Source organism: Rhinopithecus roxellana, chromosome 3, assembly GCF_007565055.1.
Source record: "Rhinopithecus roxellana isolate Shanxi Qingling chromosome 3, ASM756505v1, whole genome shotgun sequence".
Classification (NCBI taxonomy): Eukaryota; Metazoa; Chordata; class Mammalia; order Primates; family Cercopithecidae; genus Rhinopithecus; species Rhinopithecus roxellana.
The window spans coordinates 115,208,241-115,233,913 of record NC_044551.1 but is presented as its reverse complement, the minus strand read 5'-3'; the positions used below and the strand labels follow the sequence as shown (position 1 = coordinate 115,233,913).

The 25,673-nt window shown below is 43.5% G+C and overlaps 1 protein-coding gene and 1 long non-coding RNA gene across 5 annotated transcripts in view; one reads left to right on the top strand and one right to left on the bottom strand.

The window, feature by feature from the left end:
- Window positions 1-2,769: 2,769 nt before the first annotated feature.
- LOC104659846 lies at window positions 2,770-10,742 on the top strand. Its single transcript, XR_747641.1, has 3 exons — window positions 2,770-2,981; window positions 5,611-5,689; window positions 10,194-10,742. It is a non-coding gene; the product is annotated as an uncharacterized LOC104659846 (long non-coding RNA).
- Window positions 10,546-25,673, bottom strand: part of P4HA2 (prolyl 4-hydroxylase subunit alpha 2) — a 35,470-nt gene continuing 20,342 nt past the window's right edge. For 3 of the 4 annotated variants that reach the window (XM_010360006.2, XM_010360007.1, XM_010360008.2), the window contains exons 10-16: window positions 21,997-22,067; window positions 21,661-21,760; window positions 16,792-16,845; window positions 16,121-16,186; window positions 13,342-13,410; window positions 12,855-12,951; window positions 10,546-11,023 (exon numbers count right to left, since the gene is read on the bottom strand). In XM_010360006.2, coding sequence (XP_010358308.1) covers window positions 10,953-11,023; window positions 12,855-12,951; window positions 13,342-13,410; window positions 16,121-16,186; window positions 16,792-16,845; window positions 21,661-21,760; window positions 21,997-22,067 — 528 coding nt within the window. In that variant the 3' untranslated portion in view covers window positions 10,546-10,952. Of the gene's footprint in view, window positions 11,024-12,854; window positions 12,952-13,341; window positions 13,411-16,120; window positions 16,187-16,235; window positions 16,296-16,791; window positions 16,846-21,660; window positions 21,761-21,996; window positions 22,068-25,673 lie in introns of all 4 variants that reach the window. The other variant, XM_010360009.2, reaches the window with a different exon arrangement.

The following is a 25,673-nucleotide window of genomic DNA, read 5'->3' as shown; positions in this document are numbered from 1 at the left end:
TCCGGTGTCTGATGCCTGCCTCTAGAGTCAAGTCCCACCTTTTACCTCAGTGATAAGTGCTCTAAAGAAAAAATAAAACAGGGCTGGGCACGGTGGTTCACGCCTGTAATCCCAGCACTTTGGGAGGCAGAGGCAGGCGGATAACTTGAGGTCAGGGGTTGGAAACCAGCCTGGCCAACATGGTGGAACCCTGTCTCTACTAAAAACACAAAAAGTAGCTGGGTGTGGTGGTGCACACCTGTAATCCAAGCTACTCGGGAGGCTAAGGCAGTAGAATCACCTGAACCCAAGGGATGGAGGTTACAGTGAGCAGAGATCGCACCACTGCACTCTAGCCTGGGCTACAGAGCGAGACTCTGTCGAAAGACAAAGGGAAGGGAGGGAGGGAGGGAGGGAGGGAGGGAGGAAGGAAGGAAGGAAGGAAGGAAGGAAGGAAGGAAGGAAGGAAGGAAGGAAGGAAGGAAGGAAGGAGAAAGAGAGAGAGAGAAAGAGAGAAAGAGAGAAAGAGAAAGAAAGAAAAGAAAGAAAGAGAGAGAGAGAAAGAGAGAGAGGGAGAGAGGGAGGGAGGGAGGGAACCAAGGAAGGTAGGAAGGGAGGAACCTCTTGGGAAGATCACTTGAGGCCAGGAATTCCAGACCAGCCTGAGCAGCACAGCAGTGAAACAAGAACCCTTTTGGATAAGGTAATCTTTGATCAGTCTGGAAAGGAATGAGGGTAGAAACTACTTGGGATAGGTACCTTCCAGGCAGAGGGACCAACAAGCACAAATGTACTGGGGCGGTGTGACTGAAGCAGAGGGAGCTGGGGAGAGGGTCATGGCAGTGGGGAATATGCTTGCTCCTCTGCCCTCAGATGGAGTGAGGCTGCTGTGTTCTCCTAGACCTGGTAAGGACTGGACACACCTACAGGCTGGACAGTGTGACACAGAAGCCATGTGACTTCCCATGTGTGCACTTCAGTCATCTGCATAACCAGCAATCAAAGGGGCAAGACGGTGTTGCTACAACAGTTACATTGTACCAAGAAGTAGGGAGCTTTTTCTTTTTTTTGTATTTTTAGTAGAGACGGGGTTTCACCGTGTTAGCCAGGATGGTCTCAATCTCCTGACCTCGTGATCCGCCCGTCTCGGCCTCCCAAAGTGCTGGGATTACAGGCTTGAGCCACCGTGCCCGGCCTAAGGCCGGGAGCTTTTTCTAACCATGTAAGATAATTATTTTTAGAATTACCAGATATTATACAAAATGCCCAGTTAAATTTCAGATAAGCAACAAACTTTTTAGTATGCATATATTCTATGCAAAAAATATTTGTTATTCATCTAAAGTTAAACTGGGTGTTACTTGTATATTCATTTGCTGAATCTGGCAAATCTAATATTGGAGTCAAAATGCCAAGTTTGGAAACTTAAGGGCAGTGCTGTGCCAAACCATATTGAAACCTGAGGCAAAATGAAAAATGTATGCTCCTTATGTACATTGTCGTGTTTTTGTTAATTTTTACACATTAAATTCGTTGATAATATTGAAAGGTGGTATCTTAAAACTAACATTAAATTTAAATATTTTATACCAATGACTTTAATGGAAGCAAACTGATCAATAAAATTGTCAAAATCTACTCCTCTTGACTAAGTGACGATCTTAAATAATTTTTAATTAACTTCAGGATTTTGCAGGATACCATGGTGCGTTGGTCTGTTCTTGCATTGCCATAAATACCTGCAAATGGGTAATTTATAAAGAAAAGAGGTTTATTGGCTCGTGGTTCTGCAGGCTGTACAGGAAGTGTAGCAGCTTCCACTTCTGGAGAGGCCTCAGGAAACTATGAATCATGGCTGAAGGCAAAGGGGAAGCAAACACATCTTACATGGCTGGAGAAGGAGCAAGAGCAAGAGAACAAGACAGCAAGAGAGAGAGAAAGAGAGAGGAGGTGCTACATTTTCTTTTTGAGACAGGTCTCTGTCACGCAGGCTGGTGTGCAGTGGCAGTCTCGGCTCACTGCAGCCTCCACTTCCCGGGCTCAGGCAATTCTCCAAACTCAGCCTCCCGAGTAGCTGGGACTACAGGAGTGAGCCACTATGCCCAGTTAATTTTTGTAGTTTTTGTAGAGATGAGGTTTCACCATATTGCCTAGGCTGGTCTTGAACTCCTGAGCTCAAAGCGATCTGTCCGCCTCAGTCTCCCAAAGTGTATACACACTTTTAAATAACCGGATCTCGTGATAACTATCAAGAGAACAGCACCAAGGGGATGGTGCTAAACCATTCATGAAGGACCACCTCCATGATATGATCTAATCACCAACTACCAGGCCCCATGGCCAACATTGAAGATTACAATTTGACATGAGATTTGGTAGGGCCACAGATCCAAACTATATCACACTGTGACTGGTATTGTTTAAAAATTCTCAGGACCATTTTGAAATCTGGGTAAGACTGCACAAAAAAAATTTACAAATCAGTTTTAAAGGATACAAACATCATGATGTTATATTACAAATGTGAACAAGTTATCTGGAAGAAAGGGACTTTATTCCAGTGAATAGTTTGCAAACTAGGGAGTCCAACACATCATTCAGTGTAAAAGGAAGGTGTGGTCCAAATAAGAAAGGAAGGGTTCTAGCTTTACAGCAAAAGCTCCTGCCCTGGTTCCCAATCAGGGTCATTGAGACAAATGAGATGGAAACACAGTTCTGATTGGTTGATACAGATGAGCAGCAAGGGAGGTGAGCTCTGAAAGTTCCAAAGTTAAAGAGGTGTGGGTTTTCAGGGAACTCAAAATAGGTGTGTTGCCTCTAGTCACCAAATGGCTTCTTAACTCTGCTTTACATTTAGGCCCAGTCAGCCACTTGAGATCCATCTTGAAGGACTGGCTCTTTCAGGGTCACATTTGTGCATGCAAACTATTGATATTGCATGCTATTTACCCCTATTTCAGATGAAATTGCCACAGGATTTAAATCATTGGACTATTTAAGAGGTAAGTCAAGCCAATGGCTGCTTTTTGTTAATCAGATGTATTCGTAGAAAATTTCTCCAAGTAAAAATACCAAAATACTTCATTTGATTTTTCATATCTCCATCTCTAGGTCATCTGTAATCTCTTTAATTTCTATTCAACAAACTTTTCCCACAATAATTGATATGTTCATTCAGTAATTTGTACATTTCTGATTTTTCTTTAAGTATATTCATATCTCTTTTAAAGTTTTACTTTAACCAAACATAATTTTAAGTTACTTTCTCTCATTTGTTATAAGCAAAGGAATAGGACTTTTATTAAGCATGCAGCTTTGTATATGATTTGTTTTTCTAAGACCACCAGAGCGGGCACAAAAGAACCAGCGAGTAGGCAAGTGTAGGAGCAAAACTGCAAGTTTATTTTGGTCACCTAAGGTGTGGGGAAAAGGTCTGTCAGCTTCCGGCAAAGAAGGCCAACAGAGTCCCCCAGTGGGGCTCTCGGACGGAGTTCCTGCAGTCCTGACATCCCCACAGGAGTGGAGGACTGAGGAAGGCCACGCGTGGCGTCCCTCCGGAGCGGCTTTTCTAGGAGTGGGAGGGCAATAGGCGGGGCACGGGCGTGTCAGGGGGCGTTCCGCAGGTGCGACCAGGTAAATCTTGGTCTCTTCGGATTGAGGTCACCTGGCGCATGCCCGGTTGGTCTGCACCCTCCTGGGCGCTGGCTGCATTTTCGCGCGCGCGGGAAGGGAAAAGTTGGTGAAGAAGAACCCGGAAGTGCACCATCTTGCCCCCGTTCGTCCAAACAGTATATAGTCTTTTTTTCATAAACCTTTTTCTACTAAGTTTAAAATATCATCCCACATAGACAAGTTACATGAAAAATTGTAATCTATTCACACCAAGATGGTTCCTATTTTAGGATATTGTGTCACTTTATGTTCTTTTAATATTTGACAAACATATTTGTGTGAAGTACCTTGATCATATTTGACTTTGATGCCTCTCAGGATTTGTTTTTAATGTAGTTTTTAGAACAAGCATAACATTCCACTGCTCAATGAATTCATAAAAGATTATGTATCATTTGTACATACTAAAAAGATTATATTTGAATTCACAGAAGCAGCATTTTTGCACAGATTATGAACTTATTTGGCATAACCATTTTAGGGGAAAATAATTTTAGGAAACAAATACACACCTGCTGTATTTGTCCAATTATATCCATGGCCTCAAAGATATTTTATGTCAATATCTTTTTCAATTTATTAATAATTTCATAGAAGAGCCTATATCCCTTTTTCTCAAAATAAAAACTTCTAGTGTTATGACACTATTCTTAGACAAACATACTTAATAATCAGATACATTTGTTCAAGATGGGCTATATCTGATGTACAGAGAGTAAGGAAAAGTATTTTGCTTTAGTCTCAATAGTGTATCAGATCTAACATGATTTCCTAGTAGTTTTATGTGTTCTCCCAAAATTCATGTGTTAAAGTCCTAACCCAATATGTGACTGTATTTGGAGACAAGGCATTAAAGACATAATTAAAGTAAAATGAGTTAATATGTGCAGACTTTAATCCGATATGACATAGTCAACACACAGCCAAGGGGTGACCATTTGCAAGCCAGCTAGGGAGGCCTCAGAAGAAACACAACCTGTTGACACCTTGATTCTAGACATCTAGCCTTTAGAACTGTAATAAAACAAATTTCTTTTGTTTGATCCACCCATTCTGTGGTAGTTTGTTATGGTAGCCCTAACAAATTATATACATTACAAATTCATTTTGAATTCTATTAGTCAAATAAGACACAAATTCCTTTTAATGATTAGCTACATCAACATTATAATGACTAATTCAACTAAATTAAGTAACATAACATTTGTGTTTTTAACTTTTAGAAGCAACGTACCATGGCTACTAAAATAATGTCCAAAGTATAACTGATCAGTAGTTGGGAGGCAAAAGGGTGTATAATACTTAATTCTATGTGTCAACTTGGCTAGACAATAGTGATCATTTGTTTGGCAAAATTCTAGTTTAGATCTTCATCTCACCATCTTAGTTTTAACCAAACAAAAAAATTATGTTGCCAGGCAAACAAGAGAGGACTATACAAAATATAACTCTCAAAAAATGGCAAAAGCAGGGGGAGATACCATGAGAGATAGTGAATATAAACTAAATGATCATCCCTCAAATTTATGATGTGGAAAAATCAAGGAATAGCATTTTATAGCCAGAAAAAATTAAAGATAATTTGAAAAGGTTCCTCTAGGAAGGAGGACTAGGAGTGGGCAGTAAGGTGGGCCAGGAACTATTTTAGGGTAATTTCCTTTGTCCCTTATATTTAAGCCACGTGCATGTATTTTAAATTAGGATAGCACAGTAAACAAATTCCTGCTCATACTTCAAGACCCAGCTCTAATGGTGCCTACTGTAGTGCCAACTTCCTGTTAAAGTAGACCTTCACTCCACTGTGCTCCTCAAGCACATTCTGTTATCAGACTTCTCACATTTCACACATCTATTTATGAGTCCCTTCCATTGCTCAGAATTCTTTAAAGACAGTCCTTATGTTTCCCCATCAAATCTTTAATAACTGTTAAATGCATAAAAATACAAATTTTGTTTTAGAGCAAAGGCTTTTGGAAGCTGCCAGAGTTTCATTGCCAGGTCCTCCACTTACCAGCAATGAGACTTCATGTGACCTCAGGTGTATTACCTAACCTTTCTGACGTTCTGCTTATTTATTCATTCTGAAAAGTTGCTGAATGCAATAACAGACTGTAACATCCCTAGCACAGTACCAAATGCATAATGAAACGCTCAATAACTCTTCACTGCCCTAGTGAACATATTATTGCCAAGCTAAATTAATAAGGATTGCTGAAAGCAATGCCCTGTCTCTAAGGTAGAAGTTATCCCATGTTTGTTCCCAGGACCATGCTGGGATTGACAGGCAGACATCAACATATAATAAGATTCTTTAATGGCTGATTCCATGCTTAATGTGAGAAATGCTCAAGATGAGTGTGGAGCATCTTATTATACTAGATAACAAAGGAAGATAACAAAGATAAGGTTTTCTGTATCAGTATTTTATAATAAAAATAATTTTTTAAAAAAATGGATAGGCGACTTCTACTTCCAAGATAGAATAGCTTATCGTAGACCAATTTTCATTCCTGAATGAGTCAATGAATTGCTGAAGCAAAAAGAGTTTGAGCATCGAGATCCTGAAGAAGGATAAATCTCGTGGGTGAGCCAAAAGTTCGTAGTCTCTTTTATCCTTAAATAATTTACTGGCCGGGCACGGTGGCTCATGCCTGTAATCCCAGCACTTTGGGAGGCCAAGGTGGGCGGATCACGAGGTCAGGAGATCGAGACCATCCTGGCTAACACAGTGAAACCCCGTCTCTACTAAAAAATACAAAAAATTAGCTAGGCGTGGTGGCAGGCACCTGTAGTCGCAGCTACTTGGGAGGTTGAGGCAGGAGAATGGCGTGAACCTGTGAGGCCGAGCTTGCAGTGAGCCCAGATCGTGCCACTGTACTCCAGCCTGGGCGACAGGGCCAGACACCATCTCAAAAAACATATAATAATAATAATTTACTGATTGTAGCCATGGGGTAAGAATGAGGATCCAGAGCAATGGGCAACTACTAAGAGGCAGAGAAACCAAAAGAATTTTTGACAGTGTCAAGGGGCATTGAAAAGCCAAAATTAGCCAGTAGTTGCTCAGAATATTGAATAAGAGGGAGGAGTGGAGAACTTGGCCAGACACTCAGCCTGTTTACCCAGTGAGGCATTTTCTGAATTCTGATGCTGTGCAGAATGGAAGGCTAAGAAGGTAAGCAAAAAATATCTGCTTAGATAAAAAAAAATTCAAATTCTTTGAAAAGGAGGATAAATTTTTTGGGCCGAGTATCGTACTAAGAAGACAAGAATTGGAGTTGAGGAACTGCCAGTGGGAACAGATCCAGTGAACACACTAGGCTCTCAATTAGAAAATCCTGGAGGACTACATCCTATACCGGGGGAAGTAAGGTAAATCAGAGTTAGAGTCTTAAGAAAACTACCACCCAGTCTTAATTAAGTCAGCTCAGATCCTTACTGGATTAAGGTGATTGATCCCCATTCTGCAGAGTAGAGGAAAGGGTGAGTCCTTTGTGCAGGAGGTTATCCATCCAGAGGCTCTACAATATGTCACACATTCAATCAAAAATTACCAGGCATATCAACAGAGTGGACCAAATGACCAGAAACTAAGGAGGGAAAAAGACAATAGAAAGAGAGCCATAGAAAATCAAAATCATGGTGTTATCAGAGAAAAAATTTCACACAACTGATTTATCAGTCCGAGAAAAACACAGAGAAAACAAGACAGATTCTCCAGAGAATTAAAATCCATTAAAAGGACATGAATGGGCCAGCCGCAGTGGCTCATGCCTATAATCCCAACACTTTGGGAGGCCGAGGCGGGTGGATCACTTGAGGTCAGGAATTCGAGACCAGCCTGGTCAACATGACAAAAGCCCATCTCTACTAAAAATACAAAAATTAGCTGGGCGTGGTGGCGCATGCCTGTAATCCCAACTACTTGGGAGGCTGAGGTGGGAAAATTGCTTGAACCTGGGAGGCAGAGGTTGCAGTGAGCTGAGATCCCGCCACTGCACTCCAGCCTGGGTGACAGAGGAAGACTCCATCTCAAGAAAAGAAAAAAAAAAAAAAAAAAAGACATGAATGGATATTTTAGAACTGAGAAATATTTTTTAAAAAATTAAATTAAGAACTCAGTAGATGGGTTTAGCAGCAAAAGTAACAAATGAATTCCAAGACAGATCAATAGAAAATATCTAGTCTGAAACACAAGAAAAAAAGCATGAGAGACACAGAATAGGAGATACATAGAGCACTATGAAAAGTTCTAACATTCAGATTACTGAAGTCTCAGAGCAGATAGAGAAAAAATGGGACAGAAACAATTTTTGAAGATATAATGTCTGAGAAATTTCCAAAATTGATCAGACATCAACCCAGAAATTCAAGAAGCTAAATGCCAAGCAGGAAAAGAAAAAGAAACCCACACTAAGTACACCATAGTAAAACTACTGAAAACCAAAAAGAAAAAAATCTTTAAAGCAGCCAGGTGGGGGCAAAGTTACCTTCAAAAGAACAACAAAGGACCAGATAGCGACTTTTCAACAGAAATGGTATAAGCTAGAAAACAAAGAATTACATCTTTAAAGTCTTTAAACAAAGACTCCTGGATGCACTCGACAGAAGACAGAATTAGTGAACTTTGTACAAAACAAGTATAAAATTCTCCCCAAATATAGCATAGATATAAAAATATGAAAGACAGATTAAGAGATAATATCATAATATGATCCAACTTACAATTAATCAGTTACAGAAGAAACAGACAATGCTGAAAGAGAAAATCATTTAATTTTCCAAAATTGATTAAAGATACCATTGTACAAATTCAAGAAGCCAAAAAAGTCTGAAACAGGAAAAGAAAAAACCTAGTGTGCCAGTCATGTTTCCGTTCTCAGCTGCAAGCTCATCCTTGTAGTCTCTACTGTTCTACTGTAGCTGCCACTCTGTAAACTACATTTCCCAGATTCCCTCCCTTATCAGCTGGCTTCCTGTTAGGGTCTACCCATGGAAGCCACTAGAGGGAGATTAGATGGCAGTAGATAGCAATTGCCTTAGACCCAGTGGTTTTTTGCATGAGACAATTTTATATATTAAGCCCCTGAGATTTGGGGATTATTTATCACTATAGCAAAAGCCCATCCTATCCTAATAAAATACGCAAAAAATTAAAAGTAGACCTTTACACTTCATACCATGTATAAAGATAAAATTAATGACAAAGACTATATAGCTTTCAGAAGAGAACACAGGAAACGTCCTCATGATCTTGGGGTTTCTCAAATAAGACATAAAAAACATAAATCAAAAAGAAAAAGCTTGATAGATTTGACATAAAAATTAAAAGCTGTTTATCAAAAGACAGAAAATAGCAAAAAGACAAACCACAGAAGATATTTGCAAAATATATAACAAAGAGCTTGTGTACATATTTTTAAATTTCTATGAATCAAAAAGACTTGAAGAAACCTAATAACTAATAACATGAAAAGTTGTTCAACATTATCAACAATGTTAAAGTAAATACCATACATGTACTGTCTTAGGTAGAGCTGCTATAATAAAATACCATACATTGAATTAAAAACATTGATTTCTCATGGTTATGGAAACTGAAAAGTCCAAGATCAAGATGCTAGTAGGTTTATTTCTAGTGAGAGCCCCCTGGTTCATAGACAGGCATCTTCTTGCTGTGTGTTCGCATGGCAGAAAGAGGGCTAGAGTTCTCTGGGATCTCTTCATAAGGTCACTAATCCCACTCGTGTGGGCTCCAGGCTTATGACCTAATTACCTCCCAAAGGCTCCACATCCTAATAGCATCACATTGGGGGTTAAGATTTCACCATATGAATTTGGGCAAGGGGGACACAAACATTTAGTCCGTAACATACCAAGCTAGCTAAAATGCAAAAGTATGAAAATACTAGATATTGGAAAAGGTTGGAGTAATAAGAACTCTCATTTACTCCTGGTGAGAATGTGTATAACGACCTTGGAATACATTATTTAGCAAAGTTGGAACACCATTAAGACTCCACATTTCCACTCCTACATATATATCCTACAGAAATATGTGTTTATATGTGTAGCAGGAATCATGTATAAAAATGTTTATCACAGCATTATTCACAATATACAAAGACTGAAACCAATTCCAATGTTTATCAGCAGCATACTGGCTGTATTATGGTACAGTCCTACAATAAACATTAACAAAACCGTACTATAAAGATTAAAACAAACTACAGCTACACGACACGGATCAATCTTAAAACAATGTTGAACAAAAGAAGTCACATACCCAAAAATATTTACTCTGATTCTATTAGTAGAAGTTCAAAATCAGGGAAAACAGAATAACTACTTATTTAGGAATCTAATCATGGACAGTAAAACTATAAGGACAAGCAAAGGAACAAGTACCACACATCACTAGACAATGGTTATCTCCAAAGTGCTGGGGGCAGTGAAGGAGATGTGATCTAGGAGGGGTTCCCAAGGGGCTCCTAAGGTACTGACTTGAAAACATTCTCTTCTCTAACTTGGTGTTGACACAGGTACTCCTGCTCACCTTCATTTTTTTTTTTTTTTAAGTATACATCTATGTATCATGAACAATTCTTATCTCAAAATTTAAAAATAAATTACACATTATAACAGCATTACAATCATGAACACATGTGCTATGTTCTCTGGGAGACAAAGAGAAATTATTTACCCCACTTTCCAGAAAAGGACACTGACACTTAGAGGAGACACAAGTGTTGAAACCAGGTCTCAAATCCAAGACCCAAGATGCTTTGTTACTAAAGCATTCATGATCCAGACTCTGCCTGCATGGAGGCGATGCACAGGAAATGATGAACCTGGTAAAAGCTTCCAGTCTTAAAAATACTCCAAGTAAGGCTCTTTAAGGCTTCTCGCAGGGACATTTTATTTTTTGGTTAAAGCCACAATAGATAGAAATGCCATAAAAACAAACATGTAAACAAGGTATCAGAACTTTGGTTCACTGAAACATCTCACACCTAAAACACCTGAGGTACAAAGGCACCTTGCTAGGCGCTAGACAGCTAACTCTGCTGCAGCCACTTTGATCCTGGTCTTGGGGCCAGGGATGGCACAGGCTGAACGGAAGGGCTGGGACTTCAGTCACACAGGACTCGCCCTAATATGGTCTCCCTCTGCTCCAGACAAACATTCATTTCTCCAAAAACCAGCCTGATAGAAACTGGAACATACAAAGGTGTCTGTCACATTGAACTTGAAGATGACATGGGCTGCAGGACCAGGAAGGGGAAGGACAGAAAAGGATGTCAGTCAACTTCTGTTAATCCACAAGGTCTCAAGAACTCCTGTCCTCGTTCATGGAACCACTTATTGGAGACTGTGAAAAGAAAGCAAGTATGTTACAATCCTATTGGTCAGTTTAGTAGCCTGAACGAATGACTCCTTCATGATGACCCCTGCACTGTGCCCTGGAATCAGACACAAATAAGACAAGACATGATCTCAGGCCTCAATTTGCTAATGAATTGGTGAGGAAGATACATGTAAACAGGTAAGTGTATGAAATTCTGCCAGCGGGACAAGATACATGTGTGCAGGTTGCCATGGGAATAGCACCAAAGAGCATCTAATCATGCCCTTTGATGCCCATGACCTTCGATGCCCTTTGGCTCTATTCCCATGGCAACGTGCACACATTTCTTGCTCTTAGAGGGAAGAGGAAATCCTAGGGCTAGAATATAAAGTTAAATAGAAGTTATCCTGGGAAGAAGATGGACATACCCAGATGGTTCTCTCACCAAGAGGGTCCCAGGAGTGACAACAGGATGAGAAAGTAATCAAGGCAGGAGCCACCCTGACGTGTGTTGAGGACTCAAGAAGCCTAATATTACTGGGAGGTGGCAGGTGGAAACTGAGAGGTAGGATGTGAGGATGAGGAAGCCTGTCAGCATTGCAGAGGGCTTTGATGTTAACCTCAGGAGCCGTGGACCAGCAGATCCAGTCTGTATGCCATGGGCACAAGAGCAGCAGAGCTGCCGCCAGCACTGTCACCCCATGCCATATCTTCAAAAACACAGGAACCATGATTCTGTTCCTCACAGACTCTCTCATAATAAATCAAAATTTTATTTCAATGCACTACTGAAGTCACAGAGCTTTTAAAATATAAAGTAATACATGTACTTAATTGAAAAAAATAAAATTGTCACAAGGCTTATAATGATAAACAGCAATCTCTGAAGCTTCTCCTTCCCATCCCTAATCCCCACTCCCAGGGAACATTAAACTCCTCTAGCTGTTTCTTCTGATATTTAACCTCATTTTTCTAGGTAACATGCTTATAGTTCTATTCCGTGACTTTCAACTTTGAAATTATTTTATTCTACCCCTAAAACATATACTTATCCCATCTTTCCGGTACAGGTAAATCACAAGTTTTAGTTAAAGTAATACTCAGTGTGTACATAACTATATCATGTAAGTGTTACGCCTGAGCCATCTAGTAGTTTATACTTATCTCTTGTACAACTTTTTTTTCCCTGAATTCAGCAACTGACTTGTTTTCTTTTTCATTTGCTTAATTATCTGTGAATCCATCACTATTTATCTTCAAAACTCTCCATGGGGGCTACACACTCATCTCCTTAGCAAACACTTCCTGTCACATCCTGGTTTAAGCCTCTCTGAGGCTCACACAACTGCTCCCAGGATAAAGCTCAAGCTTGAGCCTCTGCAGTTTGGTCCCAGCCTCCAGCCTCATCTCCTGGCCCCTGTGCCACAGGTCTCCCTTTCTTCAAGTGACAAGGAAGCCTGTCCCCACACCCATAGGCTGGTTTTAGCCTGTGCCTCCATCCATATGGGCCTTGTTCGCCTGAGACACTCTTTCTCCTCACTGCTTCCAGCTCTCCACTCTGCTCCCCCAGAAGCCTTGCCAGAGGGTCCTGGACCTATGGTGCTTATGCAGCTGTTCGTCCTCAGGCCTTCTTCAGCTCCCTGTGTATCTCCAAGTGTTTCCAACCAGCTGCCTTGGCATTTACCAGGTGCATGGACATGACATGGCTGGATGGTAGTAACAGCAGAAAAAAACCTAAGAAGGGAGACAATCTCTGCAATTTGGCAGCAGTTATCTCCCAGCTCAGAATCTAAGGCCAGTAAGCAAAACCCAAGCTGAGGCCACCAACACCAACACCACCCCTTAAGACACTCACCCCACTTGCAGCCCACAAGCACAGGGCAGGCAGCGTGTCTTGTTCGGTAGTCACCTTCCCCGCTCCGCAAGAGGTTGTACCAGAATACAGCTGTACCCTGGGAAAGAGATTGTCTTTTCAGAACACATTCTTAGAGATTGGGCTCAGGGACCTGACCACAAGCATCACAGAAGCTCTGCCCTGAGCAGAAACACCCTCATTTTCCCATGGATGGGGGACAGGGCTTTGGGACTCTAGCAATAGAGACTTTTCCCAGAAAGCACCTACCTTTCTGGAGTAGAAGTCTGGGAACTCACCCGCCCCTGAAGGGGCTTCCCTCCCTGTCCCTTCTTCCCAGGGAGAAGCTGAGGCTACAAGGTCAGACTCCAGGTGGGCTAAGGCACATCACAGTGACAATCAGGCAGGCCAGGTAATGGTACTGGGGGACATGGACAAAGTCAAGTCTGAGCCTTGCTTCAACCTCTGACCCACAAGAATCAGAACTTACCTTCTTAGGCCAAATTGCAGCCCCCAGATCAGGGAAGACGGTGGCACCACCAGCTTCTACATCACTCATCTGGAAATATAAGATATAGAGCTTGGTCCTCCTAAGCAAGGCTCTCAGAGCAACTGAGCCACAAAGGACATGACAAAGTGTACAGATCACCCCCCTCTGAGCATCAGTGACACTGCTTAGAGTCTGCTCCATGATGGCCAGCCCGTCAGCCAAGAAAGGTTTTCCCATGCCTACTTAATCAGTGTGATTCATTAGAACAGTCTCCATGTCATGAGTGTTCAAGAGTTGAGGCCCACAGGAGACCCACATCCGGGCTGTCCTTGGATGAAAATAATCTGAGTCTGTACTTAGAAAATGCCTGTTCTGACCCCCACCCCTTGAATTCCCATCTAGCCTTGGCCTTGCCTAAGCCACTGTACTCAGCAAAGTGCCCTGACCAGGAGCTCCCTACTGTTTCCAACACTATGTGCAGTCCCCACTGCAGCTATGTTTCTCTGGCTCTAGTAGTTTGCTGCTCTAGTCAGACTTCACCAGAGTAGCCACCCTTCTTGGGGCCACCTGAGTGGAAAGGTGGGGCACTGTGTTTCTAGAGGCCCTGCTTTCTCCCATGGTAAGGCCTTAAACTACATTGAACACAAGTTCCACACTAGCAAGGCTGCACTCATGCCCACAGAGCATGCCTTGACTCATGGCCAAAGCACTACTTCTTTCCCATATGGCTCTCTTACTTTTTTTGTCCATAATGTAATAAAAATTGGAGCTAAAAAATATTTCCACAGGACACATACCAGACTCAGTGAAGGGTACTTGACAGACATATGGTAAATGAATAAGACAAAAAGCTCTGATGGCCTCTCACAGCCCTGGGGATCAAACTCAAATTCTTTTCTAGAACCTCAAGGCCCTGTCAGTCTCACTAGCCTCTCTCCAGACACACCAGCCTTTTTCTATTTTTCCAACATCCCAAGCTCCTTTTCTCTTACAGGACTACATACACTCGCTCTCGTGCCAGAAACCATGTTCTACCAGCTAATTTCCATTCAACTTTTGAGTCTCAACTGATATGTTACTTCCAAAGAGAGGCCTCCATTGAACCCCAAGTCTGGGGTTCACAGCACCTGTCTCCATAACTACATAATACTCTCTCTGATGTTTAGGCTGGGCGAGGTGGCTCACACCTGTAATGCCAGCATTTTGGGAGGCCAAGGTGGGTGGATCACTTGAGGTCAGGAGCTCGAGACCAGTCTGGCCAAGATGGTGAAACTTCGTCTCTACTAAAAATACAAGTATTAGCTGGGCATGGTGGTGCACGCCTATAATCCCAGCTACTTGGGAGGGTGAGGCAGGAGAATCGCTTGAACCCGGGAGGCAGAGGTTGCAGTAAGCTGAGATCGCACCACTGCACTGCAGCCTGGGCACCAGAGGGAGACTCTGTCCCCCACTCCAAAAAAAAAAAGAAGAAGAATCTCTCTGATGTTTAAAATAAGTCTCTCATATTGGACCTCAAGCACCACAAGAGAGACCACGTATGTTCTGCTCACAACATGTACATAGCACAATCCCCAGCATGTAATAACCACACGATAAAAACGTAAAAGTAAAAAATGGACACAGGCTTCTGTCTCTAAGTTACTTTACTGCCTCTATATCTCTTTAGAGCTGGCTCTCAGCAGAAGGGAGAGGAAACTGTTCCTCATGTGAAAGGTAAACCCTACAACCTATAGATGAAACAGAGACAAGAGGTAGGAATCAGGCCACTAAGCCTTGGAGAAAACAAAGGTGGCTCTCATCTAGAGAGAGCTAACGTTGTCTCCTCACTCTGGTGCCAAGGAGGGAACCCTCCAGGGCACCCATCCCAAAAATCCAGACTAGCACTGTGCCCATCAAAAATGAGCCAGAATGGCCAGGCACAGTGGCTCACGCTTGTAATCCCAGCACTTTGGGAGGCCAAGGCGGGCAGATCACCTGAGGTCGGGAGTTCAAGACCAGCCTGGCCAACATGGTAAAACCCCGTCTCTACTAAAAATACAAAAATTAGCCAGGCGTGGTGGCCAGCGCCTATAATCCCAGCTGCTTGGAAGGGTGAGGTACAAGAATCACTCCAACCTGGGAGGCCGAGGTTGCAGTAAGCCGAGATCACACCACTGCACTCCAGCCTGGGTGACAGAGCAATACTCCATCTCAAAAAAAAAAAAAAAAAAAAAGCAGCAGCCAGAATATGCTACAACATGGATAAACTTTGAGAACATTATACACCAGCCACACAGAAAGACAAGTATTAATACTTTGATTCCACTTATTTAAGTAACCAAAATCACAGAGACAGAAAGCAGAATGGTGGCTGCCAGAAGCTGCAGGAGGGGAATCTGGAATTATTGCTTAATGGGTAGAGTTTCAGTTTTAGAAGATGAAAATAGATGGAAATGAATGGTGGTGATCCTGTGCACTATGAATATAATTTAATACCACTGAACCGTACATTTAAAAATGGTTAAGATGGTAAGTTTTATGTTATGTCTATTTTATCACAATTTTAAACACTGGGGGAAAAAAAATAGCCAGGAATGTTAAAGTCCTGGTGGTGGCAGTGGGGAAAATGAAAAGAAACAGAGGCCAACTCTCCCTACTGCAGTCAAGAAGGGTGCTGAAAGCCAGAAGGACCTGACCATTACTTTATAGCAGATGGTATCAGCCCTGATGGGGGTGGGATATAAGGCAGCCCTCTGGACCCAGGGTCCCCTTAGGGCCCATCAGCACACATCATACTCACGTAGTTTAAGAAAGTGGCCACACGATTCCCCGTCCCTAAATGCTTGAAAGTATGTCGCTCATCATTCTACAAAATTAAGTGAGAATGAACAGGTGGGCCTGGACCCAGTACTTACGTAGTTAAGAAACGTCGCTAACCTATTCCCCTCTGTTTTGAGGCCGCTGTCAAAAGGTCGCTGTAACAGACAACAACTTTCACCGAAGTTTACAACAGGCTTCATCCACCACCCACAAGACTAGGACCAAAGGGTCATGGGAAGGTAGTAAGTGTGTGTTCCATAAATCAGCCTGGAACATGTGCCAAGGCTGCAAAGTAAATTCTGGCTAGGGCATGGGGTTTGCAGGGAAAAGGAAAAGGGACAAGAGCAGTTTTCACAAAGACCTAGTGAGGCTCTTTGTGAAGAATCAGGGCAAAGGGTGATACAGTTAAGGCAGAGGATGAACTCCCCACATCTACAGGGGAGACAGCCAGGCTCCACTGTGTTCTGCAGGATCCCTGGTTCCAGATTTGGGATTCACCAGTAACAAAGAGTTTCTCCCAATGATGCAGAGGTGGAGGGAGGACAAGGGGTGGGGGTACTGATATGGAGGCTGAAATGCTCCTAGAAGCTCCACCCTTCTCAAATCAGCTAGAGTAGGGCCCTTTGAAAACACCTGTGATTTAGACCTTACCCTAGAGAAGTCAAAGTGTGGTTCATATTGTCCTCCCACTCCATAATTTGCAACCTGTGGGAAATAACAGCATTAGACCTTGTAAGCAGCATGAACAGCTCTGTAGCAGCCCTTCACTCTAGGGATACAATCTTCCCAGGCCTGAAAACAACCAGAACTCCCAAGAGCAGCCTCTCTAAGGTGGAAGACAACCATGCCCTGCCAGCACAGGCAGAGCAAACATCACAAACAAGTCTACATTTCTGTCCAAGAGTAAGGCTGCAGCACAAATGTGGTTTCCCAAACAAAACAAGATGGGTGAACTGCATATGATCACTGAGGAAAAGCTCCAGCCCCTTCATGGACGCTTAGACAGCAGTAAAGGGAGCACGGCTTGAGGCCGGCCCTGGCCCTGGACCCAGTTTGTTTGGGACATATTAAGATAGTAATCCAGAGGAAAGTCAGTAACAAATTTAAGAAGAGGATTTTCTTTTTTAAACTAGTTTTGGAGGTACTCAGCACCTTGTACTGTTCCTACCACCACTGCTATTCCTGGTGAGACTGCATGGGGCAGATTCCCACAGTGGTCTACTGCATGGAATGAAACAGCACAACATGGGTGGCCAGCTGCTGGGTGGCCAAGAATTACCGCACTACATCAGCACCCCCAGTGTGACCCTGGACCTGAAGTAACATCTGAGCAACTACCAGGTGTCATAAATTGGATTAGAAATTGTAAATGCCTTTGTGGACAGCTTATCAGCACAATGGAAAGTCCTAAATCACAATTATTGTCTCAGCTTCAGTAGACAGAATGAGAGACAAGGTTAAAGATGAAGCACAGAATCTGATATGGAAGCTGGTGGATCAAGCAGCACCACCAATGTCTGTCTGGGAACAGTTGGTTAGTGTGTCTCACTGAAAACATAAAAACCTCTGGGGCTAGGCCATAAGTTCTCGGAAAGTTGGTATTTTTTGTATATCCTTTTCTGCTATCCCAACAGTCAGGTGAGAGATGCTACAAAACTAGCAATAACAGAGACCTATAGAAATGTGGAACAGAAGCCAGGCGTAGTGGCTCATGCCTGTAATCCCAGCACTTTGGGAGGCTGAAGTGAGAGGACTGCTTGAGCCCAGAAGTTTGAGACTAGCCTAGGCAACATAGCAAGACCTCATCCGTCTCTACTAATGAAAAAATTAGCTGGGCACAGAGGTGTGCACCTGTAGTCCCAGCTACTCAGGAAGCTGAGGCAGGAGGATGGCTTGAGCCCAAGAGTTCAAGGTTGCACTGAGCTATGACTGCGCCACTGCACTCCAGCCTGAGCAACAGAGTGAGACCCTGTTTCACATACACACAAAAAAAGAAATGCAAGAAAGAAAGGGACAGTGGACTTTATAAGAGAGGAAATTCTCTTATTGGAGCACAAAATGTTGGCAGTTTATCATTTTCAATATCTACAAAGATAAAACTTCTGATACAAAGCATGGATGAAAACATGCTGTCATCCACTGCTTCAGCCTTTAAGATTCCTGCACCAAAAATACCTGGAAATCCTGTCAACAGCACAAGGAAGCCTGGTTCAGCAGGTGGCCCTAAGGCTGGAGATGCATCTAAGGAGAGAAGTGCCAGAGCAGCTGAGAAAGCATATCTTTTTTTGTAGTCAAGAGCTTGAAGAAAATTTTTTTCTCTCTCCTTTTTCTGGGGGGAGTGGGGGGTAGAGACAGAGTCTCACTATGTTGCCCAGACTGGTCTCAAACTCCTGGCTTCGAGCAATCCTCCTGCCTTGGCCTCCCCAATAACTGAGTTACAGATGTAAGCCACCACACCTGGCCTGGAAGAAAATTTTAAACACGACTGTGACTCTGTGCCAGTGCACTCAGGAAAATTCAATTAGTGCTTGTTGCTGGAGCTGCAGAATATGACTGCATTTTCCAATACTTCCACTTGTTAAATGGATTGCTTAAACTTACAGATCCCAGGCAGTGAAAGAAGTTGTGTTGCGAGAGCTGCCTCATCTTTTAGGTTTGGAGAATTATATTTGATCATGGTTCTGAAGCCACTGTACCTACACTCTTTAATACAGTTCCCAAATAAGTACAAAATGCATGGGACCATCTAGATTTGCAGCAGTAAGATTGCCTATCCAGGCATACGCAAGTCCCCAGGCTCACGCCTTTAGTAACAAGCAACTGTACATCAAGACTGATTCATGTGAGGAGGTATTCATTTAAATCTTTAGACTTACTATTGTAAGAGTGGAGTCAGTTATTTGAAAGACCTGGGTATTTACGATGCTAAGGACAGAGTAAAGGCAAAATTAAAAAGGTCAGAAATCACTTTTCTGGTGAGGCTGAGACATCATGCAGCCGGAGTCTTCAATCTTAGAGAATCCTAGAGGTGTAGCATCTCTTCCTCTCTATCAGATAAGCCCTCATCCAATTCACCAGAAAGCCTCAATTACCTTTTTCCTTCAAATGATCTACAGCAAACATGTCAGCTACAGCTGAAAGAATGTCAACAGATAGAAGAACCAGCTCCTTTCCAGATTCCTGCAGCATTTCCTAAAGGACCTGATGTGAGGGCTGCTGCTGGTGCCTAGGCATGTATCATACCACAAGCATTTCATATGGAGTAAGTACTTAGGGATAGATGCTGAAATCCAGGTTCCTGTTCCCCAGACCATGAAGGATCAAAGCCTTCAACACCACTGACTGGCAAAGGAAATGCCAAGACAGTTCCTAGGAGAAGAATGCAAACAAAAATGGCATCTCAGCCACTTGGCAGCTGTGGTCTGAATCTTCCAGAAGGTCCTTAACTATAAGAGCCCCTCTACCAAGAGGTCTGGCATTCAGACCCCAGTCAACTGAGCTACAACACTATGAGAGGCCAGATAAGATAAAGTCCAAATTGTAGCAGAGAAGTCAATCCATAAGCAAGAAGCTGCTATCTTCCATGGGTGAGTGTAAGACAGGCATACAGTGAGTGTAGCTGCACAGCTATCCAGGAAAGCAACAGAGCCAGAGGTCCTGTCTACTTAGCCTCCTGGTCCAGGGTATGAAATCAGCCAAGCAGACTGTGGTCTTTGATCAGAACCATGAAAGTCCTGAAGACTGGCTCTGACACAGAGGAAGCGGTGGCAGATGTCTCAAAAAAAACGAACAAACAAACAAAACCTGCTCCAAGAAGATATGAGTCAAGACAATGCCAAGAGGGACTCATCTAGCACATCAAGAGTGCCTATCTCTCTCGAAATGGTGGTGCTCTTACACATATGCAGCAAGTGGGAGATGAGACAGAAGTCCGCCATGGATGTGCTTATCTGCAGAACTTATTTAAAAATTACAAAACACAAAGTTGAACTGAACTGAAAAAAAAATATTAAAATTTCACAATACTATTTGCAAGGTAATCAGTATGTTTTTTAAAACTCTGGTAGACTTCACACAAATCCATAAAAATGAACTTCAAAATTGATTTTCCAATTGCTTATGCAACTACACTTCTTTTTGTTGAAAAAACAACAGCAAAAAGAAGGCTGATTTGTTTGGGCATGTCCAGGCAAAAGTTCAAAAAAATCTTTCCCAAATGATCTTCAGTCAATATTCTAATGAGATCTATAGTAGATCAGACCCAAATGCCAATCATAAAGGTAAAGGCTGCTATCTTTAAGTATACACAAACTTTGGCCAAACAGAGAGACCCAGGGGCCTCTAGAAAGATGCCAGTGAAACTTCTCTGACAGTGTTTCAGGTGATCAATTTTACAACAGAACACGGAAGTTCCAATATTCATAAGGGCACACAGCCAGTGCTGATTTGAACTCAATACCCAAGAGGATACTTTAATAAGGAGCTTTACCCACAACCTTTCAGTAGGGTGCTGCCACGTTTCTTCATAATCACCTCTGAAAAAAGGCAGGAAGCCAGGGTCCCAGTGGGAGTACTTGGACAAGAACACTCCACCTGCACCAGCTTAACCAGTCCAGGCCTCTCACTTCCACCTACATATCACAGTGTAAGGTCCCCCAGACCCACCCCTGCCTTTCTTTGTTCTGACTGAAAATCAGACTCCCTTGACAGCTCTGTGACCCAGCCAACTGCAGGTTTTTCCCTTCAGGCTGGAACACAAGCTGGAGTCTTGAACATTCCCAGGCACTGATGAAGGTGTTTAGGTTGTTGCCCAAAACACTGAAAGAAACTAGCCCCAGCCCTGAACCAAATTCCCTAAACCCTCAAGTAAACTCCATACTCTGACCCCATCACTGTGGAAATACTTAGGTAAAACAACTCTTGGCTCTTGCTGTCCATTTTGAGGATTGCTGCAGCCCACTCTGCAAGTTCCCTAATAAATGTTGTGGACTGAAGATCCAGGAGTTTAGTGCCGCTTTCTTTGGATTCTCAACTGACCCCATCTTGGCAGTCCCTCAGGGGAACTCCCCTGCTGCTGCTTTTGGAGTGACTTCAGCTGTGGTTCAGCAGGAGAAAACACACAGAACACTTTGACCTTCAAATGTATTTGATTATGACACAGAACCACGGCCTCTGAAACCATTTTTAGCTCTCTTAGAGATGTCCCTGAGACCATTCAGGATGTGAGCTTCTGTTGTCAAGAAGACATGAATGAACCTGTCATAGCCACCACTGATCCCTAGCTTCCAGCACACTTGGGCACCCAGCAGATGCTCAATAGATATTTGTTGAACACCAATTGTTGAAAGCCAGCAGGCATGATTAATTCTGGTTTCCTAAAATGAGATCACTCCATATTCATAGCATCAGGCAGTAGTCATACAGTTGGGCCTCTTTTGGCCCAGTTCTGGACACCTTGTGAGACCATATAGCCACAGATACCCACTTCCCAACTCCTACAGTCCCAGGGACTATCTGTACCTGTAACAATTCTGCAGTCTTTACTGTTAACCCTGTGATGTGCTGCATCCGACGATTTACTCGGGCCACAACAGGGTCATCATCTTCCTCTAGCCAGGAGCTGGGTAAAAAGAAAAGAGCAGAGCAAAGAAGATGGAAGGGCAGGCTTCCATGAGGTCCTGCACTCTGTCCCCAGAGTCAGGGCCAGCACAAACAGGCAGTACAGGGTGCCTGCTGCAACAAGGGGTGAGGAGTCGCCAGCAGGCAGGAAAAGGCAAGCCACCCATTCCTAGGGTAGGCACTGAGAAGTCCTGAAGTTGAGACTTGAGCAGCTACCAACCCCTGCTCTTTGCTTACCTTTTGGAAACCCGATAGCTGGCAACAGTGAGGACTCCTGTCTTGGGATCACGAACAGTGGCTCGTGCAAGCTAGAAGGGAGGAGGAGAAGGAATACTTGATTTGTCTGTTTTGCCTTGAGTAGTTTCCCAGAGAGCACTGGGACCACATTTGCTGTCATGCTAGTGGAGGAAGCTTTGCAGCCAATGGCTCTAGCCAAGGCCCCAAGATCCTGCAGGCCAGGTGAGGGCAAAAGTCTGAGGCCTCCACATTCCCAATTTGCAATCAGTTCCTGGCTATTGCCCTGCTTGGTCACTGCTCATCCCTTCTCCTCCCCAGGTCTGCATTGCCTGCAGAATTATGCCTGCTTTATCCATCCATGCATCTGCCTGGCTAGCCCCTTTCCTTGCCAAGCACACATACCACTCCTGCCTGAGCACAGCCTGAGCTTAGCTACTCCCACCATATTCAGACTGTGCCACCATCCCTGAGCCTCCGCCTTATGTACTTCTCCCAACTTGGTCAAGTTCCACCATCATTCTGAACCTCAGTGGGCTCCTCTGCCAAGAAACCCATCCAAACACTCTCCTGCTGTACCACCTCACACTGGGTTCCCACAGCCTCAAAAACAAAAACAGATGGCACAGTTTTCACTCCCTTGGGATCCTTACAAGTCAGATGATAAAACCAGGAAAAGATTCTGTAAGTTAAAATAAGTGAACCACTGCCTGGAAGTCACCCACTCACATATGTACACACTACACACGTACTCCCCTCATCTACTTCATTCCCCCAGTCTCCACAGACAGGTTTAGTGAAACCCCAGGAGGTACTCACTGCCCAGAGTCAGCCAACATGGCAAAGGTCCATGTGCTTCAGTTGTGGACTGTCCTAATGACCTCACATGGGTGCAGCCACAGGCCCAGGTACTCCCACCCCAACACACTTCCCCTTGATTTTAATAAATATTGATGAGTGCCTACTTTGTGCCTGGCACTATGCTAGGTAACTGAGACATGGCCCCTGCACTCTTACAACTCAGTCGAGTGGGGAAAGCAGAAAACCAGCCAGGTAACTGCAGCACAGCATGGGTGAACTTAAATGTCCTGTGGAAGCTCAGGGAATAGTGTCAAGAATAGCTTCCTAGGGGAGGAGACCACCTAGCTGAGGCCTGAAGGGTTAACTTGAGTTATCCAAGTAGAGGAACATTACAGGAACAGGAAAGGAGCAGCAATCCAGAGGCCTGGGAATGAAAACGGGTGTGGCAGTAGGTGTGGATTAAAGGTTAACGGAAGTAGTAGGAGAATAGGCTGAAGAGACACGCAGGAGCTAGGGACTAGATGCAACCTTGTGGCCAACGAGAAATGGGGAAGGCTTTATGCAGGGGAGGGACACTCAAAATTTGAATGTAAAATGGATCACTGTGAATACCTCATGGAGAGTTGACTAATAAGGGGCCAGAGTGGGGACTGGGAGGCTAGTGAGGCCACGGCAGAGGTCAGCGCAAGAGATGATGGTGGCCCAGGCCAGGTGGTGGCAGAAGGAATGGAGAGGAGTAGATGGACCAGAAGGCTAGTAAGCGAGAGAGATGGACCAACCTAGACACTGTGCTACTATAGCATGATCTGGTAAGATGGCCAGTGCAAGCAGGACAGATGGCTCCCAAACTCCTACTCACGGCCCTTCCTGAGCTCCAGCGTATGTCAGTCCTTCCCTGAAAACTGCAGCCACAACCAGACCCCATCCAAACATCTGTGCCTCAGCACTGGCCTGACACCCACAAAGAGGCTCTGAGCAGCTGTGCTCTGCCCCAGGGGAAACACAGGGCTATTTTGAAAGCAGGCCAGAGACCCCATAGACAGCTGCCAGCCATTCCCCACAGGCCAAGTTAAGCTCATTGGCTCTACTTCAAAGCCAGACTAGCATCTGTCCCTCACAGTCTCCGGAAAGGAGGGGTCAGCTTATCTTTGAATAGAAGCCATGTGAAGAGCCAAACATGTTTGCCATCCTTGTTTGGCTCTTCACATGGCTTCTATTCAAACATATGTTTTCCCAATACTACCCCTTGGCCAGCCACACACATGTGCACACATGCACACAGAAATGTTCTCAGTGTCTGGAACGGAAGAACAGGTAAGAAATCTCCCAGGAAATCCTGGCACAACCAGCAAAGTAGTTTTCTTTCCTGGAGGACTCTGGAGCTGAGTAGAAAGGGGAGTCCTAGTCCCCATTCTCCATACATCTGGCTAGCCCCCTCCCTCAGCCACATTGATGATGCCAACCACTGACTCAAAACCCTAGATGTCCTAGTACCTCAAGCCAAGGTGTTCCAGGATGAGGTCCAGGGGCCAGGATAGGAACCTATTTCAGGTCTCTCCATGAGCGTCGGGCCTCCTGGTCACCTCGGCCACTACAATTCTATTAGGAGCAGAGCAATAGAGAATCCAGCTAAATCCTCCCTCCCAATCATCAGTGATGGGATATGGCAGCAAGTAGGTCTCTTTGAAAGATGTCAAATGGGGAGCAAATCTTTTATGAACTAGAAACAGAAGAATAATTGTAAAACATGGCATATATACAAAACCAATAGCCAACTGCATACTTGGCAGTAAAATACCATAGGAATTCCCAGGAAATTCAGGAATGAGACAAGGATTTCTATTCTTCGTAATTATGCTCTAGAAGTTCTGGGCGATTCAATAAGATTATAAAAACAAAGGAACTACAAGCATGATGAGAAAATAAAATTTTCCTTATTTCCAGGTGTTAATGCTATCCAGGCAACCAAAAAGAATCAGCTAAAAACCAAAAAAGGAATAAGTAAATTCAACCACTAGCTGCAATCTGCATAAGTTTGCTTTTTCATAGGCAAAACAGAGACAGTGACACCATTATAAGCAGCTGTTCATAACTGTGACATAACAGTTAATATATATGTTAAGCATTTAGAAGTTCCTGCCACAGTTAAGAACTCAGTAAACATTAGCTCTTACTATGAAATGTATTTTTAAAATCAACAGTTTGGCATAGAATAGTAAACTAATATAATAATGTAACCAGTTAAAATACTGATGAAGAAATCAAGTAAATTAACAGTAACAAAGAAACTACTTAGCACTAAACTTAAGAAATGTGCAAGGCTTATATGAAGAAAACTTAAAAAGATATAAATAAATGGAGAGACCTGTCACGCCCTTGGATGAGAAGACCCAATATTATAAAGATATACATTCTCCTCTAAGTCATTCGCTCATTTACAGTCCTAATCAGGAGCTCCACAGGACCCAGCTTCATAGCACCCTACGGAATATTTCCTAAAAACTCCCACACACCAGTCTCCCAACCAGGTGAATTGACACACCAGTGTGGACCTGCCCTGTCCCAGCATGACTTTTTTTTTTTTTTTTTTTTTTTTTTGAGACGGAGTCTCGCTCTGTCGCCCAGGCTGGAGTGCAGTGGCCGGATCTCAGCTCACTGCAAGCTCCGCCTCCCGGGTTTACGCCATTCTCCTGCCTCAGCCTCCCGAGTAGCTGGGACTACAAGCCCCCGCCACCTCGCCCGGCTAGTTTTTTGTATTTTTTAGTAGAGATGGGGTTTCACCGTGTTAGCCAGGATGGTCTCGATCTCCTATAATCCCAGCACTTTGGGAGGCCGAGACGGGCGGATCATGAGGTCAGCATGACTTTCTATCATAGCAT